The 13,581-nt window shown below is 34.3% G+C and overlaps 3 protein-coding genes across 5 annotated transcripts; all 3 read right to left on the bottom strand.

Moving 5' to 3' along the window:
• Positions 1–118: 118 nt before the first annotated feature.
• LOC136347601 (probable ATP-dependent RNA helicase DDX55 homolog) lies at positions 119–5,895 on the bottom strand. 3 transcript variants are annotated; one of them, XM_066297740.1, is made up of 13 exons: positions 5,749–5,895; positions 5,553–5,687; positions 4,216–4,410; positions 3,440–3,609; positions 3,218–3,379; positions 3,023–3,151; positions 2,840–2,957; positions 2,517–2,776; positions 2,008–2,205; positions 1,482–1,616; positions 1,239–1,425; positions 700–861; positions 119–283 (listed from the first exon to the last, which is right to left on the bottom strand). In XM_066297740.1, exons 3-13 carry the CDS (start codon positions 4,367–4,369, stop codon positions 171–173), a joined length of 1,788 nt encoding a protein of 595 aa, XP_066153837.1. In that variant the 5' UTR covers positions 4,370–4,410; positions 5,553–5,687; positions 5,749–5,895; the 3' UTR covers positions 119–170. The 3 variants fall into 3 exon arrangements, with proteins under 3 accessions (XP_066153837.1, XP_066153836.1, XP_066153838.1); XM_066297739.1 differs by having other exon boundaries at positions 5,553–5,886; XM_066297741.1 differs by lacking the exons at positions 1,482–1,616; positions 5,553–5,687; positions 5,749–5,895 and having other exon boundaries at positions 4,216–4,507.
• An 835-nt stretch (positions 5,896–6,730) lies between these two features.
• Positions 6,731–9,707, bottom strand: LOC136347610 (integumentary mucin A.1-like). The gene is made up of 7 exons (XM_066297754.1): positions 9,550–9,707; positions 9,044–9,103; positions 8,882–8,933; positions 7,949–8,385; positions 7,794–7,856; positions 7,206–7,265; positions 6,731–7,150 (listed from the first exon to the last, which is right to left on the bottom strand). The coding sequence occupies exons 1-7, from the start codon at positions 9,599–9,601 to the stop codon at positions 6,990–6,992; spliced, it is 885 nt and encodes a 294-aa protein (XP_066153851.1). The 5' UTR covers positions 9,602–9,707; the 3' UTR covers positions 6,731–6,989.
• Positions 9,708–9,826: 119 nt separating this feature from the next.
• LOC136347606 (sodium channel protein Nach) lies at positions 9,827–13,340 on the bottom strand. The gene is made up of 10 exons (XM_066297750.1): positions 13,323–13,340; positions 12,911–13,105; positions 12,421–12,577; positions 12,230–12,360; positions 12,070–12,163; positions 11,891–12,016; positions 11,335–11,494; positions 10,456–10,621; positions 10,301–10,398; positions 9,827–10,044 (listed from the first exon to the last, which is right to left on the bottom strand). Exons 2-10 carry the CDS (start codon positions 13,048–13,050, stop codon positions 9,902–9,904), a joined length of 1,215 nt encoding a protein of 404 aa, XP_066153847.1. The 5' UTR covers positions 13,051–13,105; positions 13,323–13,340; the 3' UTR covers positions 9,827–9,901.
• Between the last annotated feature and the right edge of the window lie 241 nt (positions 13,341–13,581).

Consider the following 13,581-nt stretch of genomic DNA (forward strand, 5'->3'; position numbering starts at 1 on the left):
GACAATATAAAAAATTCTTATTTTTGGATAATGTACCGAATATGCATAACAATTATGTGCAATTACTTTTGGCTACATCTACGATTTGTTAACGAGGTATGTAATATAGACACTAAAATTATTTTAGTATTAACTCATATAATTTTATTACCCTCCATTGAATATCCAACTTACAACAAACCCATCGCTTTTTCATATTCTTCATTGGAAATTTTTTTCTTTTTAAATTTTTTAAATAACGCTATATCTTTCTTCAGTTCTTCCATGTCTTCTTCGCTTATGCCTGAAATAAAATTTTAATGACATTACGAGGAGAGGCTGCGGCATTGACGATGATGATAAAAGAATTGTGAGGGGTAGTAAAGTGGGAGGCATAACTATGGCGAATCACTACTAACAATGAAAAGAAAAATCTAACCAATTAGAATCTTTAAGGGACATAGAAATCAAATCAGTGGTTCACGAGAGATTTGAGTTTAAATTCGACCCAAAATTTTGCGGTTTCCATTTCATTTGTCGATTGCTGTACAATAAAATATTTTTGTTGCAGACCTACAATTCTTTGGTTCAAAAAAACCATCATCAATAGCCGTTTCGAAGTAGTCTTGACACGCAATACAATAATATACAAATACATGTTATTGTATTGTGCTTAAACCGTTAGCTGAGAAAAAGGTTAAACTTCACTGGTTCTTTTACCTTTACGTTTCTTTCCTTTTCCTTTGCCTTCGACTTTAGAAGCCTCTTTTGCCTGTTTTCTCTTCAAGCGCTTCTCTTTCCGAGCTTCCTTGCATTTTTTGGCCGTTGACCAGGCTTCGGTAGGCTTTTTAATGAACTTCGTTTTCTTACTTGGCCAAATTCCTAAATGTAAATTACACTTTAGAAGATGGTGAGCACCGATAAAAAAATGTATGAAATTCGAAGCATCCGAATTATAAAAATAATAATCGTTGTCACATCTTTTGTGCTGGATGTCTCAATTCAACAGTAACAATTGTGAACATACGAATAATATGCATCGATTTTTGTTTTCTCAAAAGCATACATTTGTATTTCTTAAAAGAATTCTTAGATGTTCATGTTAAAGGATAGAAACAATAAAATCTATATCATTTGACATCTGATTCAACCTTAGAGCATGTTGGTGGACGTTGACAAATCAATTTGAATTTTCCTATCGATCTAGATCGGTAATATTTACTTTATAGAAGGAAAGATTGTGTGTAACTTAAACCAACCTGTTTGTTTATATTCATTGAGCTTCTTCAGTCTAATAGCTTCTCGAGTTTTGTCTCTGTAAGGCACATTGTTTGTGTCAAAATTATTTACTATTGGAAAATCGGATAAATCTCTGTTTTTTAATTCCGGCATTTTTGGCAACTGCAGCAGTCCATACGATGCAGCTAGGGCACCAAGTGGCAACTCCTAGTATTAAAAAACTTTTAAAATTAAAAGATTATGAACAGCAATAGAAATATTACTTTCAATCTTAGAAGAAGGGAACATTCATGCTTAGAATATGCTTTAACATGTGATACGAAAGCTTTTGTGGCCAATTCCATCAATACTCGATCTTTCATTTGCAACCTGCGTATATTCTCCCGTAAGTCATCTATCTAAATAAAAATATTTATTTCTCAAGCAACTTACACTGCTTTAAAGATGTTACTGCTAGCAGAAAAAAAACAGAAACCAACAAAAAAATATGGCAAAATTAGTCAATAAATTTCGCATGCACTGAATCATATTTTTGCAAATATTTTAACAAAAGTAACATATATAGAAAAAATGCATTTGATGACCACGTTTCTAAATAAAATTATAAATTGAAATTTATTTCTTAATAAATGGGAAAATACAAAGTATTTCAGTGATCCTATGTAAACCTTACCTTTTCAAATGAAATACCCTCAAATATGAGTTCTCAAAAATAAAGAAAAATTATGCAGTTTCAACTATTTTTATAAACAGGTTACTGACACTGGGAGCAGAAGTGGTACTACTTACTTGATCTCTTGAGGAAACGTCATCTATTCGATTTAATTTCACCCGTTGGTTCGTTTCAATGAAGTTAACGTAACATTCTTCATTGTCTAGTAAAATTATTATGGAACTACCAGTTTGGCCTTGCCGTGCTGTTCTTCCTACACGGTGCACAAACGAAGAGGCACTTGCCGGTGGATCCCACTGCAGAACCCAGTCCACCTGAATGGAAAAATGATAATATCGGAGAAAGCGTTAACATAAAAATCCGACTCCACAGTTAGTAACAAGCTAGATATCTAAGGCTAAAATATCAAATGCAAATTTTTAAAATTGCCTAGACATTCATTGCATATGACTAACTCTAAAATATCTTATCAAGTTAAACGTAAAAAGCATCCTCCTGGGTTATCATGTTTGAAATACTTTATATATATCAAACATAATGTCAATTATTTACAGCTTCTCCTCGGCTAACAGCTGATAGAGTTGTAAATCGTAAAAAAATATAACATAGCTCATTATTTCAATACCTCTGGGATATCGATTCCTCTGGCCATAACATCTGTGCACAATAACAATGCTTTTTCTTTACTTTTAAAGCTTTCTAATATGTTTTTCCTTTTGTTCTTCATTTTTCCATGGATTGCTAATACTGGAAGATTAACGTCTTTAGACATAATATGTGGGAACACCCTTGACCAATAATCAACGCAAGCACACGTTGGAAAGAAACAAATAGCTTTTTTTACTTGTTTTTGTTGAAGAAATGATAGAAGAGCCGCCAATTTGCCTGTAATGAAATACTAAATTACTAACTACTAATTATAAGGTCATGTGGCGTAAAAATAATTACCATCGTTTTTTGCTAATATATAATAATTTTGTAATAAATCTGGTGTGCTTTGTTGCGCCTTTGCCGATACACTTACAAGAACTGGGTTTCGAAGACCAGCTCTGATTAAATCTTGAATCTGAAATTTCCACGTTTTGTAGTTAAAGCTTTGTTTCAAGATCAAAAGGCATTTGGATGTACAACCTCTTTAGTCTGCGTTGCAGAAAACAATCCTGTTCGTCGTTGTCTGGGTAGATAACTTAAGATTGTGTCTAACGATTTTTGAAAACCTAAATCCAGCAGCCGATCGGCTTCGTCCAATATTAAAACTTCCTAAAATAGCAGAATTTTTGAATCCAAAATTTCGCCGATAAAGGATATTTTTAAATAGTAACTTACTAGATTTTTGACTGCAGTTGGTAGATTGATATCTTGCCGTCTGGTTAGAAGATCTTCTAGACGCCCTGGTGTACAAATCACAATGTTGCCACCAATATCCTTAAAGTTTTTCACATCTTCTTCCACACTATTACCACCAACAAATAAAATTTCTTTCAAGTTCTGTGGAGAATAAATTCGTATTGATAATTAATCTTTTATGTAAATAAACTCATAACTCACAGTAACACTCTCTAAAAGTTGATCCAGTACTAATTTTGTTTGCAAGGCAAGTTCTCTAGTAGGGGATATTACAATAGCACCTATTTGATGCTTGTGCCATTTTTCCTCTAATTCCTTCTTTTTTAGAATGTCAAGAACTGGTATCAAGAAGGCTAGTGTTTTTCCAGACCCTGATGAAATTATCACATTATAAAGTATGTTTAAAGTAATTATCTACATTAGATGACTGATTTAAAGTGAGTGTAATTGCAATTGGATAACTGCAGAGATATCACTGAGACTTTTTGGTGTACATGTTCAAGGTATTTTAAGGTATTTTGAGGTATTTCCAAGATTTTTGGAGGTGTTTCTGAAGTATTTAGAGGTACTTCTAAAGGATTTTAAAGGTATTTGCAGCATAGAAAAATTTCATCAAAATCCTACCTTCCAGTGCCTAACGTTTCAGCATACTAGTGAATCTAAATAGATAATCCATGTTAATTATAAGTTTGCTATCACATAGAGGCAAATTGATTCCATATTGGAAAAAAGCAGGATACTGATTGGGTTTTTTGCAAATATTTCAGATTTTTTATAATAAACTGAAATTGCTTTTCTACCCTGTTGGAACTAAGCCTATTTTGCAATTTTTTATTTGTTTTAGCAACTTAAATCAACCTATCTTATGCGAAATCTTAAGGGTTTCATGCAGAACCAAAAGGGGATGGGTAGAGGACACTTTTGAAATTGTACATTTCATGACATGCCACTTTTCAAAAATCGTATATTATATTTACCAGTAACTGCCTCGGCAGCAACATCTTTTTTATTCAAAAGCTGAGGTATAGCTGCGGCTTGAACAGGAGTCATAAATGGAAAATTTAAGCTTTTTATGGCGTCCTGAACTTCCTTATTCAGGACCTCTCCTAGAGCTTCCCATGATTTTGGCATGTTGAATTATAAAAGGATTGCAACTTTTTGATTACAACGTGCTAGTTGTATATAATATAAAAATGAAAATTAATCATTTCAATTGAATATAAACAATAACCAATGGAGGTTAAGTTTACATTAGTTAGGATTGTTGAATATCATTCGTCTAGCGAGACTCACATTTAATATTATGCGTTGGCGCATGCTATATCCTAACATAAAGACGTAAAAATAATGACGTCACAAGATTACTAATACATGATGGCCTTCCGTTTAAAAAATAGGTCGAATATTATGATAATAACAAGGACGTTTAATTTTTAGGACCCCACCACACTTGTTTTTACCATAATCCAAGACCAATACGAGATGAGTAAAAAGATAGCAATTTTTTTCTTACGGTAAGTTTTATTTTTTATCTCGTCTCCATAACGCTAGAATGAGTTGTCCCTTGATTCTAAGATCTTTAAATTAAAATTTAATTATCGAGAAATGAGTAATGTCGGTTAATTTTCTTTTCAGGTTTTTCCCCTGCGAAATCTAACAAAATGCAAATTTAAGATTTGTTTTCGAGGTAGGTACGGTGATATAGTCTGGTTTAACAAACAATTAAAATATATAAATAATTTTCCTTGCAATTAGAGGACCTGAAAAATAATATATACGTATGTAGGAGACGTGGGTTGACACGTAAAATGTTTCGCAACCAGAAGCTTCTACGAATATTGAAAGAAAAGGGGTTAAAAAATAAATGCAAATTTATTTACTTTATGATGATTGTCGGCAGGTCAGGTACGAGAAATTGCATGGTTAGATCAATAATCCGCAAAGACTCCTGGAGAAATTACGTTAAATCCTCATTTAATGTAACGTCATTATTTACCCTCGTAAATAAAATATATTAAAGGAAGCATGCAAATGATATCACGAGTACTTCGGTCTGTAAAAATTTCTCGTCGTATCTATGTATAATTGAAAGTCCTGATGAAGAGCGTAATCGTGAGCGGAAACTTGATTCGAAAATGATTACTGCCAAGCATCTCAGTTGAGCGAACGATTTTCTTTTCAATTTTAAACGACTTTTACATTAAGTTATCATATTACAATATCTAATGGGGAAAACGGCCATGTGAGTGGATCATTCGCACGAATATTAAAGCGAAAGCAAAGAGGGACGCCTAAAAAGTCATAAACAACTTACCTTTGACGAAGTCTATTAAAAAGTTCGGTCCAGAAGTAATTTCTGTAGGTTTTCGAACGCAAGATTAGTTTAGATTAGTTGAATGTCAACGTTACCACCGCTCGTGATCGTGTAATGGGAATTTTTAGGGAAAGCCTAAAAATTCAGTGTTTTCCATATTTTTCACCAATTGAGGGCCCCCGATATCACAGCAGACCTATGTTAGATCACCCCGGATATGGATCATCGTCTTAATTTACGCGTTTCAATAGGTTACACAGTTCGTTAAGACTCTAATGCTGTGAGTAGAAAGAATTTGCTTGAAAGATTTTGATATTATTTTCCTTACGCAATGAATGGAACGCGTTGAGTGAAATAAAAATCTCCGATATGACGTTAAGACGCAAGCAAACGTTCGATTGTTTTTAACCATCATGGCGGTTCACAGCCACCTTCGTTAAAAATACTAAAATATAATGCAATGTGTAGGGATAATACACAAAGCATTGTGTTTTCTAAACAAAGGGGCCTTGCAAACAAGGTCCATACTTTTCACCTGATAAATTTCTTGTGCTTCAACTCAACCGTGTATTGAAAACCATGGAAATAACTTAGAACAGTTTTAATTTTCCATTGTTTTATGACGTCATTGTGCGTGTCATCATGGCGTTCTACCACCATCTTCAGCAAAAATTCCAGAATGATCCAATGTGTAGAGATAATGGACAAAAACTTCAATTTTTCTAAGAAATAATTTGGTTTCTTAATATAAGAATACGCGGTTCCTGTTAATGGATTTAGAATATTTAGCAGGAGTCTAGACAATAGATATGTGGGTGAGTTTATGCCGCTAACAACAGGTTTTAAGGGTATATTACTTTTATGGATCTTAGAAACAGTATACATATGTATTAGGTGTTTCTCCGCTGTTAAACGATCACTGTTATAAATCTGTTTCTCTGATATTTCTGGTGGGTGTTTATATTTAATTTAGTGTTACTCGCACCATTTAAAAGGTCTTAAATTGTTTCTGATTATGGTATTCCCAAGGTACTTTTCGAAGAAACTTATCAAAATAACAAAAGTATTTTTAAATTGCAATTGTAAAATAGAATAGAACCCGTAACTTTGCGACTTTCTGAGAAATCACTTACCGTACGAAAAAAATCCCCTCGCATCAACAAAAAAGTGCACTTCCCTTTTTCTTCTTCACTAATTTATTCCCATCAATATGTACAAAAAATAAAATGGTATGCACTTATCTTACTAATTTGTGATGTGATCAACCAGCTATAAATACAATAGCGATTGAAAGGGTGTTTCTCATAGTCCATTTTAAAGCAGCAGTTGGTTCGATTTTAAATAAATCAATGTTATGAATACCGATTCATTGAAAACTTTTCAAAAAGTTGACATGTTTTCAATGTACCAATACAAAAAAACTTATATCACAGGTGTTTAGTGATTTTCCTTATGCTGCCTGTTTTCATGGGCAGCATGATGGTGTCGGTCGTGTTCGTGGTGGCCGGTTTGGTGGTGATCTCTATTCTGGTGATTCTCGTGTCCATGTCCCCTGGTTTCATGAGCTGCGTGCACATTCGAGGCATGCTTAACATGTTCTAAAAGTGTTTAAGTTACATTTCCATTTACTTAAAGAAAATCAAACGTACGTACCGCTGAACTGATGACTAAGGTGTTTTCCGTGGATTAAATGACTATGAGCAGAACGGTCACCTGGAAATTGTAAGATCATGATTATTGTAAATCTGCGTAAATATGCGAAGGGGATTTATACTTCAGCCCTTATTGGAGGGGGAAGGGGTATGTATTGATGGGTGAACGTATTTAAAATAACCGTGCAGGTTTGAAGATGGGCCACGTATTTTAGTAATGTTTAGGTAAAATGAGTAGTTCAGACCAAATTAAGTTAATAGAGCCTCAGTGCAACTGTATTCAATCTTATTTACCCTCTTAACATCGACGATTTTATCGGGGTTTTTTATTTGACTTCATAAAATTATTTGAATAGGAAAAGACATTTATGACACATAAAAAGTGTTATGTACGCAGGTAGTCGTAAACTTCAGTATAAATAGATTTTAAATAAATTAAAGAAAGAAAACATCGGGTAGTTATCTACCTAAGGATTTCGGTAATGAATACGGATTTTATTATCGTTCGAGAAATCTTTGGTGATAAAAAAACAAAAGTTTTTCCGAGAGTCCCGTGTGTATATTTTTATTTTTAAAGGAAAATACTTACTGTTTGATGGTCCTCCAGTATACTTTTTACCTCCGGACCAACATTCACAAGGGCATGCAGGTCCTGTTCAATAAATATGACACTTAACAACTTTATTTTATAGCTCGATTCATATTTTACACTGACATCGATCTATCAAAATAATAAACACTTACCTGGCGTCTCCGGCTCTGTAATTGGAGTCACAGTTGTAATTTCAGTAGGCGGTTCAGGAGTAACTGAAGGGGTATCGGGTTCAGTAACAATGGTACCAGGGGGAGTAACTGAAGGGGTATCGGGTTCAGTAACAATGGTACCAGGGGGAGTAACTGAAGGGGTATCGGGTTCAGTAACAATGGTACCAGGGGGAGTAACTGAAGGGGTATCGGGTTCAGTAACAATGGTACCAGGGGGAGTAACTGAAGGGGTATCGGGTTCAGTAACAATGGTACCAGGGGGAGTAACTGAAGGGGTATCGGGTTCAGTAACAATGGTACCAGGGGGAGTAACTGAAGGGGTAGTGGGTTCAGTAACAATGGTACCAGGGGGAGTAACTGAAGGGGTAGTGGGTTCCGGAGTAACGGACTCAGTAACTGGACTGATCGATGGCGTGCTAGAAATGAAAATATATTTTTAGTTTTCAGACTCTTCGTTACATTAATTAGTTTTGCTCCCAGGGACGCCTATTTTCAAAACCCCAATTAAATAGCAAATGATTTAATCAACGCTCTACGTTAACGGTTCACTATCTATCGCAAGTTTTTTTTAATGAACTCTTCATTAAGATCAATTGGTTGTAAACGGGTGAAAAGTAGGGCTGTCAGAAGGAACTAGATTGGTAATTCTCTATCAAAGTTACCAAATGGAAGCAGCGTTGGTGCCGCGAACAATTCGAGGTGTAAGTAATGGAATTTGACTTGCATATGCATTGGTTTTTAATACTTGTTAAAACTAATATTTCAAAGGCCGTATAGTCCTTCAAACATCTCGTAATGGTCAAATTACCCTAGTACATTCTAATTCGATTAATATTAAACTCAAAGTTGCAAAAACTTTTTTATCAGGTTTGTACTGTTGTCAGTACCAAGAGGGAAATAATCAACACTTACTCGGTTAAAGTAGACGTGCTTGTAGTCGCTCCTGTTGCTGGTAGTGAAGAACCTAATGATATAATCAGACATGTAGTTATAATGATATACTTATGAATGTATTTTTTCGCATATAAATTTATTACATTATTACAACCACATTGATAATAAAAGTATACTTACATTGAATAGTACAAACTGGTTTCGATGACCTCGAGCTTATGGTATTGTGGATTTTTGCATCTAAAAGAAATTACAATTAGTGAAGTTATTAGATATTCGTCAAAAATCGTTTTTTCGCAATAAAATTTTGAAAATTCATGTTAATTTAATCCATGAGATAGGGAGGTGGGGAGATATGAGTTGTAAACGCACACCCGTGCTGTTTACAATTCTGTTGTTTATTGTTACATACTATGCCGTGTATTATGCTCATCGCATTGTACACAGTATAAAAAATAATATATTGCACCAATCTTCCACGCATAAGACCTTATCTATATCCTTTTTTTAAATTATTGTTGAGAAGCGATGGGAAGAAACTTTGACTTCAACTGGCGCTGTCTATTTTGAAGATGTGCGAAAGGCAGATAATAGGGGCAAGACGAAAATTTCATGAACCACCGCTTTGCAAATAAAAACTTAATTAATTAATTAAAATCAAAAACCTAAATATTTAGCATACTTACCAGAAATAGCAACAAGCACCAAAGCACTAAAAATGGCAAACTTGAACCCCATTTTAAATGATTTTTAGCTAACACCGATATTGTTAGCTATTGGTGATACGACTGTTCCACGATGCTCCATTTCTCTTTTATAACCGAAGTTGTAAGTGAAGAATGCCACAAATATTTTAAGTTTACCATTGGCATCTCTAGAAACACGTCGTTTTTTGCGATAAATCTGGAATTCTCTATGAAAAATTGCAGATAAGAGAGTGCTATTAAAATTCTTAAATTTTTGTAATGAATGCAAATAGCCGATACTCAAGCTATCGTCGGCGAAGCTAAAAGCTCATGTAAAAGAAGACTTTTTGATTTATGTGCATTGGCCGAATCGAGAGGAGAGGAGAGGAGAGGTTAAATATTCGCTTAAAGGGTGCATTAGAAAGTAGACGAAAATTTCGGCGAGTGTGAGAAAACTGGCGCCTAAGAAAAGTGCTATGGCGCTTCCAATTGAAACTGAAAGTAAAATAAAAAGAAGATTAGTATTTTTGAAGACTAATTTTACTTCTTTTTTTGAGATAATTGTTTATCAAATTTGGAGAGTACCAACTCATATGCACGAATCACGTTACCTAAATCTAACTAGAAGTGAGAAGTTTGGGACCTGAGGAAAATATAAACGTACCAACACTGCATTATAATTGCCCAACCAAGAGGCCTTCGACATTATGATTAATACATATCTCCAAACTTGACCAACCCCGAGTCTTACCCACAACATCCATCTTATCCTTAACTACAATTCTTTTAAACCTCTCTGTAGGTAGTCTCTCTAATGATATATCTACAATACTGGACGCGTTGGAAAGACTGTAAAAATTCGTCTAATTTAATATAACATTTAGGTACCTGTGTGTAACAACTCACGGATTTAAATCCTCATTTACAACATCCAATTGAATTTCATTGCAACTAACCAGACAGTTGCACTCAAGACCCACATTGCTGGATCCTGGGTGTTTTTGCACGGTGATTTGCTTGAAGTTAGTTTGAATACAGGCCAGTCCAGTAATGTTACAGCGATCTTCTTCGGCTTCGAAAAGAAACGAGATATCTGGAGCCTGTTAACTTGAAATACTTTGGTTTATTACAACATAAATTTTCAATCTGCACTAGTGCAAACTGCTACCGTAATTGGCCAGTTCATCTTAACAATGAGATGCTAGCGAATTGTTGAGGTGTGAAATTTGACAGATGAATTAAATTCTCAGAATTATCCAGAGATCTTTGAGCTACTAATCTACTTTTACGACCTCCAAGGTCCCTCTACAGTTTTACATTCGGGCCAGAATCTGCTGAGAGTGCAGCAAATAGTGTTTTAAAATAAATTAAATTAGGCGTTCATCTGTGCCATTTGTGAAACTCAATTTTTGATTTCACTTCTAAAATTTATAAATTTAAACTTTTTTTTTCAAATAGGGGAAAACGTTAGGCTGGCAATTCCTGTGTTACTCGGTACATTGTCTCACGGGTGAGAAGGCTTATTTGAAAAGATATCGAGAACTAAATAAAAAATATTTGTGCTTTTAACCAAATGTATGTAAGGAAATGGCAAATTTAAGAAAAAAAGTGTTGAATATCTAGTATTTTTGTATAAATACCATTTTTTTTTACATAGAACGCCATAAATATTTTCAGCACATTTTCCTGATTCGAGATATACAGTGTCCCGGAAATATTGGTATGAACGAATGAGGGCCAATGTATGAAAAATAGAGTGATTTTGTTAAATTCGCCTTACTGTACCTGTATTTGGCATTAGATGGTGCGCACAAGCGCACTTGCTTAACTGTGCGCTCTTGCGGCACTGTAACAGACATGCGCTGTAGCTGTAGTAGGGGTAAACTTCCAAGTAATTTTCTTCTGGGTAACGACATTTTCTTTGTTGTATACTTAAGTCTCTTACCTGATATTAACAATTCATTACGTAAATCGTTTATAACAACAATCAAACTGAAATTTTAAGTATAATAAGGCAGGGACAGGGGCAGAATACGTTTTTATGTTTTATTTAGACTAACTTGTGAGAGTTTAGTTCTAAGAGCATATCTGTGTATGTGAGAAGCGTGTTCTGCTTAGTTGACTAATAAAAGATGTAGTGACGCTATGTAATGAAATCTATCATTTAATCACAAAAATCGAACATCCTGCATACACAAAAATAGAGAATAACTACCAACTTCTTTAAGATTAAAAATTTTCCAATGACTATTCTTATGTAGGCCATCTAATACCTACCGATCAAGGTATATATGTATATATATTTTTTTTATTATTTAAATTAAGGCAGACGTATACCAACCTCCGGTTGATTTTCAATTTCTTTCACATTAAAGCTTCTCTTAATGTGCATACCAGTTTCTACAAGCATATAATCCTTCTTGGAGGTCACCGAAGCAGGAATTTCTAGTCTTCCTAAGATATACACCTATAGAAATAGTTTTTTTGAAGGACTTGTATTATTTGACCTAAATTTCTTACATGAGTCTGGCCATTTAATTCTAAATGCAAAGACCCAAGTCCTGAACTACTGTTTGATATCATGGATAATTTAGTACGATGACCTGTTTGTAGCCTTAAAAATATACAATAAAATAACATTTATGTTATCCTCTAAACTTAGCGTAGCTTAAAACCTCACTTGGTTTGCATGGTGTTTATGGCAAAACAAACTCCTAGATCGGATTGTATTGCCATGAATAAGTTGCAGCATTCAAATTTCTGGTTATTCCATTTGCATTGCCTAAAGAGTTCAGTACAAGTACTTCTGGCCTAAAGAATTTCTTTTTTGTTAATATAAATACTTTCAGTGCACACGGGTCACTATATCACCTGAGATATATGAGATGAATAGTCTCTAGCGCAAAAATCACTGTGTTCACTTCTATTAGGGCCACAAGCTCTTAATGTGAAAAAATTATGAGAAGTATAAAAAGTCATCTCCTTCACCATTTCGTCAAGATTGTAATCGTGAGGAACTCCAAAAAGTCTTAAATGTAAAATTGCTATTTAGATAAGCACGTTAATTAGTAGTTTTTAATCAAGGTGGATGTGAATGCGATTATGTATTAATAGCGGAAAATAACATCACTAGATATATCGAGTGTCACCTGTTGTTTTTTTTAAGGGGGGGCTAATAGCCGGTGGATAATTTAAAAGCAAGAACTGCAAAAATACATAATACAATATAATTTTTCGATGGAGATTTTATCAAAGTGGGTTAATCTCGTGAAGTTCTTATCCCTCTCAGCCTATACAGGAACCGTGTAGCTTTATTACTAAGATCATTAATAACGTTCTTTTAGGTCATTTTAAAAGTTACCTGTCGGACAAGACGGCAACTTTATCTTCATTCTCAATTTCGCAAACATAAACGGCTGGAAAATCGGTATTCCATTCTCTGTAATTAGTGTCCACTACAAAACTGACTGCATGATTCTGATAAGCTGCCCAAGTTGACATTATTACCAGACTTGCGATCCACCAGCTTACAGTACAGCATATGACCCAAAACAGTCTAAATTCAAAATTGCACTATGAAATGGGTGTACAGAGTATTCTTTTTTATATTTAGGTTGCTCTTTGGCGAGTTTATTGTGTGTATGTGTGTAATATTGTCCTTTTATTTAAGAATAGCCTGTGACATGCCAGTTTTTACATAAGGAGACCGCTTGATGAAAGTCTCGCAAGTGCTATTTTTTGCACTAGTTGTACAACGAATTATTACTGCATACCTCTCAGTCCAGTGTCTCCCAGCCTCAACCAAATATATTGAGCCATGAAGAGATGAATTTAAAATATATTTTACGAGGAGGGATTCTCTATTCAGGAACATGCTTAGTACAGCAAACTCACAGTTCAAGAAGTTTTAGCTTAGAGCTCATCAAATTTACGTTAGCCATGGATATAAAAAATTCAGAACCTGCGGCTTTGTTGATTGAAAATCGGATTAATATTTCATTGATTTGTAGGGGAATTATTATTGTCCGTTAA

Source organism: Euwallacea fornicatus, chromosome 29 (genome assembly GCF_040115645.1).
Source record: "Euwallacea fornicatus isolate EFF26 chromosome 29, ASM4011564v1, whole genome shotgun sequence".
Taxonomy (NCBI): domain Eukaryota; kingdom Metazoa; phylum Arthropoda; class Insecta; order Coleoptera; family Curculionidae; genus Euwallacea; species Euwallacea fornicatus.